The sequence below is a fragment of the Oryctolagus cuniculus genome, chromosome 18 (genome assembly GCF_964237555.1).
Source record: "Oryctolagus cuniculus chromosome 18, mOryCun1.1, whole genome shotgun sequence".
In the NCBI taxonomy this organism is placed as follows: Eukaryota; Metazoa; Chordata; class Mammalia; order Lagomorpha; family Leporidae; genus Oryctolagus; species Oryctolagus cuniculus.
The window spans coordinates 10,760,649-10,767,015 of NC_091449.1; the positions used below are offsets into that span (position 1 = coordinate 10,760,649).

The following is a 6,367-nucleotide window of genomic DNA, read 5'->3' on the forward strand; positions in this document are numbered from 1 at the left end:
CTGTTGCAGCTAATTGGGGAGTGAACCATCGGATGGAAGATCTCTCTCTCTCTCTCCCCGTGTCTCCTCTGAGTAGCTCTTTCAAACAAATAAATAAATCTTTAATAAAAATAAAAATAAAAAGGTATGGCTACCTGGAAATAATCCGCGTGTTTAGCAATGATGCTGTGAGATAAGGTGTGAGTGGACAGATGTTGAGGTGGGCGCCTGCGCGTTGTGGGGGCGGGGGTGGACGTGGGATTGGGGGGTGGGAGAGGTGGGGGGGCGGCGTCAGCCGGAGTTGCACAACGCCCGCGGGGCCGTGGCCACGCGGGGCCCAGGATGCCTGCCCCGGGCCCCCTGAATCTTCACGCCGTGTGGATCCCCACGTAAAACACCCAGCCCGGAAAAACAGAAGCCCACAGGCAAATCCGGGACCGCGCGGTGCAGGGAGGGAGGCGGGACCTGCGGCTTCGGGGACGCGTTGCCGGGGAAACCGCAGACCAGGGCGTTGCCACGGGAACCACGGGACCACGCGTTGTCATGGAAACCACACGGACTCCTGTTACAGGTGCTAGCCACTATTTTTAAATGGGCCGGCAATCTGTGTGGCTCCTGACTGGGGGAGTTGGCAGGCAGCTGACCCCCCTAACACACACACACCAGGGACCTTCCGGAAACTCATGGACAAACGAGTTAAAGGGTAATGTGACTTTTCTGTGAGTTTCTTGAAATGTATATGTACATTTATATATATAGTTCCTTTTTATATATAAACAAATTTAAAAAAAATTCTCTTAAAATATCTTAAAGATTTTGGAATACATGACATAGATAAATACACACAGCATTGTTTTTTAAAGATTCCTTTTTTTTAAATAATGCCCTTTTTATTTTAATGTTGTCTGTTATAATCACTTTTCTTTATTTAATACTTTTTTTTAAAAAAAGATTTTTATTTGTTTATTTGAAAGACAGACTTACGGGCAGGGGGGGTCTTCCTTCCTCTGGTTCACTCCCCAAATGGCTGAAATGGCTGGAGCTGGACCAACCCAAAGTCAGGAGCCAGGAGCTCCTTCCGGGTCTCCCAAATGGGTTCAGGGTCCAAGCACCTGGCCCGTCCTCTGCTGCTGTCCTGGGCATACCAGCAGGCAGCTGGATTGGAAGTGGAGCAGCCGGGACTTGAACCAGCACCCGTATAGGATACTGGCCCTGCAGGTGGAGGCTTAACCCAGTACACCACAGTGCCAGCCCCTAGTTTAAAGATTCTCTGGACTCGGGGCTGGCGCTGTGGCGTAGCAGGTACAGCCACTGCCTGCAGTGCCAGCATCCCATATGGATGCCGGTTCGAGTCCCGGCTGCTCCACTTCCGATCCAGCTCTCTGCTATGGCCTCAGAAAGCAGTGGAAGATGGCCCAAGTCCTTGGGCCCCTGCACCCGCGTGGGAGACCCAGAAGAAGCTCCTGGCTCCTGGCTCCTGGCTCCTGGCTTCAGATTGGTGCTGCTTTGGCCTTTGCGGCCAGTTGGGGAGTGAACCAGTGGATAGAAGACCTCTCTGTATCTCCTTATCTTTCTGTGTAACTCTGTCTTTCAAATAAATAAAATAAATCTTTAAAAAAAAAGATTCTCTGGACTCAATTTTTATTTATAGCTTTCAAGTGATTCATTTTCTTTTTTCCCATATGACCAGAAAACAAAATGCTTAGAAACCGATCCATCCCATGGGCTGGTGCTGTGGCTCCCTTGGTTAATCCTCCGCCTGTGGCGCCAGCATCCCATGTGGGCGCCGGATTCTGTCCCGGTTGCCCCTCTTCCAGGCCAGCTCTCTGCTGTGGCCAGGGAGTGCAGTGGAGGATGGCCCAAGTGCTTGGGCCCTGCACCCGTATGGGAGACCAGGAGAAGCACCTGGCTCCTGCCATCGGATTGGTGCAGTGCGCCAGCCGTAGCAGCCATTTGGGGGGTGAACCAATGGAAAAAGGAAGACCTTTCTTTCTGTCTCTCTCTCACTGTCTAACTCTGCCTGTCAAAAAAAAAAAAAAAAAAAAAAAGGAGGGGGGTGAATTTTCTGGAAATTTCTGGAAGTTTCTAGAACCCAGAAGTGGCAGCTGGAGCAGGCTGCCCAACAGAAGCTATGGGTTTTGGGGAGAAACCCAGGGGATTCAAGCCTCCTTTCCCTGCTGCCCTCTAATGTCCGGCATCTCGGGTGGGGGGGGGTCTCGTTGGCTGAATTCAACATAAGGAATGAAAGAGCTGGACTAGAACCCAGCGCAGGCACCCGGAACCCCACCCCTGCTCCCAAGGTCCACATGGGCAGAAAGAGAGGGTCTGGTGGGACAGCTTGAGCATGTCCAGTCCCTCTGCTGGGTGAAGGCCTGGACAGGTGCACCTCCACCTGCCGCCCAGAGCCCCTATCAGCCCTAGCAACCCAGCGCGAGTTGCCATGACGACCGCCGGAGCTGCGCCGCGGAGGACCGGGAGCCGGGGCGCGGGAGCAAGTGCGCAGGCGCGCGCTGCGGGGCGCCGGCTTCGGCTCCGCGCGGCGGCCGGGATCGAGGCTGGGAATCGCGTGATCCGCCCGGGTTGGAGCCGGGGGCGGCCGGCAGCTGCCTGTCGTCTTGCAGCGCCGAGGTGGCCGGGGCCAGCCCTGGGGAGGGGCTGCATCCCAGCGGCCTGTCCTTGGCCCGGCTGTACTGTCGGAGGCGGGGCTGCCGGTGCCAGGCCCCGGGGGCGGGACGGAGGGCAGCTTCCCGGACACGTGTGAGCATTCGGGCCCCGGGCTGGGGAGGAGGGTGTTGGGAAATCACGAGGGGTCCTCTCCCCGCGCATCTGACCTCACCGTCTGGTGACCTTGCAGGGTTGATATTTGGGGTCCGCCGCCAGCAGCCCACATCCGTCCACCCGCCTCTTGGGCTCTTGGGGCCATGGCCATGAACCTTCTGGAAGACTGGTGTCGGGGGATGGAAGTGGACATCCACAGGTCCCTGTTGGTCACGGGCATCCCGGAGGACTGTGGCCAAGCGGAAATCGAGGAGACCTTGAACGCGGTCCTCGCCCCCCTGGGCCCCTACCGCGTGCTCAACAAGATGTTTTTGCGGGAGGAGAACGCCAAGGCCGCCCTCCTCGAGGTCGGCGAGGGCTTGAACCTGAGCACCCTCCCCCGGGAGTTCCCAGGCCGGGGCGGTCCCTGGAGGGTGGTCTGTAGAGACCCCACCCAGGATGCCGAGTTTCTGAAGAATCTGCATGAATTCCTGGAGGCCGAGGGGCGTACCTGGGAGGATGTGGTCCACCTGCTGCAGCTCAACCAGCAGCCGCAGCCCCAGAACCAGGGTCGGCCCTCGGACAGCTGGGCGGAGGCTTTGGGCGTGCTGCTGGGGGCAGTCGTGCAGGTCATCTTCTGCATGGACGCCCAGACCCGCAGCCGGGACGAAGCCAGAGCTCAGGAGTTGGCCGAGGCGGCGGCGGCCTGGGCCTGCACAGCAGGGAAGAAGGTGAAGAAGGAGCCCGGATTTGCTGCCGAGGTGGGCTCTGCCCTGAAGGTGGAGGATGCCGGCGGCGCCTGGCCAGAGCTGGAAGACCAGGGGGACCCCCCGAAGCCCCTGGTCCGCAGGGCGGGAGCCGCGTCTCGCTCCAGGAGAAACAAGCAGAAGAACCCCAAGCAGGAGCCAGCACCCTGGAAACAACCCAGAGGCATCCACGGATCCAGCCAGGCGGCCCTGGAGGCGGAGGCCAGGGCTGGAGAGGCGGAAAGCATGGAGGTCTCCAAGTCGGGCAGGAGCCCCCCGAAGCCCCCCGTGAAGCAGGAGGAGTCAGCCGGGAAGCAGGTGCCCGGGGACCCAGCCGTGGACTCCGGGAGCCGTGCAGCCGCCTGTGAGTCAGACCAAGACGGGAGTCAGGAGACGCCCCCCAGGAAGAAGAAGAAGGTGAGCCTGGGCCCCGGCTCTTACGTCCTGGTGGGTTCCGAAGACGCCCAGAAGAAGCCAGCGACTCCCAAGAAAGGAACCATCCCCAGGAGGGAGGCACCGGTCCCCAGGGGCCCGCAGCCCGCAGAGCCGCCTGCCTCCACGTCCAGGGCTCCCACGGCCAGGCCGGGAGGCGCTCCCCATGCCTATGCTGGTGAGCGTGACACAGGAGTGATTCCCATGTGTCAGGAGTGGTGGGAGGAGAGTGGCTGGGGACAGAGGCACCCAGCGTGCAGTGGATCAAGTGGGTGATGGGGTGGGGAGCCTTAGCGCATGGAGGAGACTGATGGCACAGGTGAGGTTTGGGGACGGGAGCCCAAACTGCTCTTAGGAACTCCTGAGGGCCAGCACTGGGGACCCCTGCGGTGGGGGAGGGGTAGGAGGGGATACAGCACCCCCACCCCCTTCTCGTTGGTGAGGGTCGCCATGGTCACTCGGCCTCTCCGAGTGCCCGGAGTTTGGGAGTTCAGGGATGCTTCCTTCTGACACCTGTCCCCTCCTGACACCTGTCGCCTCCTGACACCTGTCCCCGCCTCCACCCTCGCTGGTCTTGTTTATCCGCAGATACCAGTAAGCTTTGATCTGGGAGCGCCTGGCGGAGGAGTTGAAGGTGGGCCTGGGAAGAAGCCCCAGGCCGGAGCAGCGACTTCTCTTGTGGGCTCAGGCCAGACTTGGGACGCTTGGGGATGAGTTTGTGGGTGCCTGGCCCCCAGAGGTAAATGGCCCACGAGCCCTGGGCGGGAGGGATGGGGGCGGGCGACTCCCTCTGCCTCTCTCTCCCCCAGGCCTGCTCTTTCCCCTCCGTGTCTCATCTTCAGAAGCGGGAGAGTGGGTAAGTGGCTTGGGAAAGTTCTAGAACGTTCACTCCCCTCTGTGCACCGGCAGGGTGCGTGCGGTGCTCACCGGCGCCCAGCCTTTCCCCTGACTCCTTGCTCGCTCACTGGCCTTGGCAGAGTGGGGCGGCCTCTTTTCCGCTCCGGTCTGTGCTGTGACCAGTGGGCAGGGCTGAAGACCCCTCCTCATGTACAGGGTGGGGGGAAGGAAATCCTGGAAAAAACTGGCTGACATCTCCCTTCTGATCTGAGACATGCTAAGTAAGACTGGACTGCCATGTCATATGCATGTGTACACGTGTGTGTGAGTGTGCGTCTGTGTGTGTGTGTGTGTGCGTGTGCCCGGGACCAGTGGTTGCCACACTCTGCCCTGAGTCCAAGGCATCCATCCAGAGCCATGTGGGGCAGCCTCTCTCTCGTGTGTTTTCGAGTGTGGAAAGTGACCACACAACCCTAACCAGCCTCCTCTGTGCACACCGGCAGGTGTTAGCTTGTTTGTGTGCAGGGCTCGAGTTCGGTGTTTCTGCACCAGTGGGCGGAGTCCAGTCCCATGCACCTGCTGAAGGCCCGAAGGTCTCCCCTGCTGATCCCCATGCCCCCTCCCCGTTCTGCCACAACTCCCCAGCTATGTACTGGCCGTGCTTGTGCCCCCATGGCTCTGTCCGAGTTGCCCCCTTTGAAGAACGTGAGCTGTTGGGGGTTCAGCTTTAAGGCCTGTTTCTCAGCGGGAGCCTCACTGCAGGTGCAGGGAAAAGGCGTGGCAGCCGCTCATCGCTAGCAGCAGGGTTTTCCGTGTGCGTGTGCACAACAGCACGCGGGAGCGAGCCGGACTCCCGAGGGGCCCAGGTCCAAGATCAAGTCCGTTAGGGCTGCGCTGTGTGGACGCCTGGCACCATGCGTGTACGTGTAAATAAAGCTGATGAGGCTCCTGTTCAGTGTGCTCTCCGTGCGCAGTTTGAGGGAAGGGTGCCTGGACCCCAGCCATCGCGCTTGCCCTGGACCTGAGCAGCAGCCATCTTTCTCCCCGGCTGCGGCTCCTGCCAGCGTGCCGAGGTCTCCGCAGAGGGGAGGGTTTCCAGATGGGGAGGACCCCCGAGTGTTACTTTTTCCTTTTTGATTTAAAAGCCAGGGATTGGTCTCCCATCTGTGGTCTACTATACTGTGGCACAGTAGGCTAAGCCTCAGCCTGCGGCACCGGCATCCCATACCGGTGCCAGTTCAAGTCCCGGCTGCTCCACTTCCTGTCCAGCTCTCGGCTGTGGCCTGGGAAAGCAGTAGAACATGGCCCTATGTGGGAGACCCGGAGGAAGTTCCTGGCTCCTGACTTTGGATCAGCTCAGCTCTGGCCATTATGGCCATTTGGTGGTTGGAAGATATCTCTCTCTCTCTCTCTCTGTAACTCTATATTTCAAATAAATAAAAATAAATCTTTTTTTTAAGTAGATGCGGATACAAGAGGATGAATATCTGGGGCCGGTGTTGTGACATCATCTCCTGCAGCACCAGCAGCTCATATTGGTGAGACCCGGCTGCTCCACTTCCCACCCAGCTCCCTGCTAATGCACCTGGGAGCAGCACAAGACGGCCCAAGAACCT

At 59.2% G+C, this 6,367-nt stretch overlaps 1 protein-coding gene across 3 annotated transcripts; it reads left to right on the plus strand.

The window, feature by feature from the left end:
• The first annotated feature begins 555 nt into the window (after positions 1-555).
• On the plus strand, positions 556-6,140 carry LOC100354648 (paraneoplastic antigen-like protein 8A). Of its 3 annotated transcripts, none has more exons than XM_070062060.1 (3): positions 556-682; positions 2,834-3,899; positions 4,503-6,140. In XM_070062060.1, the coding sequence occupies exons 1-3, from the start codon at positions 663-665 to the stop codon at positions 4,626-4,628; spliced, it is 1,212 nt and encodes a 403-aa protein (XP_069918161.1). In that variant the 5' UTR covers positions 556-662; the 3' UTR covers positions 4,629-6,140. The 3 variants fall into 3 exon arrangements, with proteins under 3 accessions (XP_069918161.1, XP_051693376.2, XP_017194313.3); XM_051837416.2 differs by having other exon boundaries at positions 558-682; positions 2,834-4,092; positions 4,503-6,139; XM_017338824.3 differs by lacking the exon at positions 556-682 and adding an exon at positions 2,558-2,734 and having other exon boundaries at positions 2,834-4,092; positions 4,503-6,139.
• The last annotated feature ends 227 nt before the right edge of the window (positions 6,141-6,367 follow it).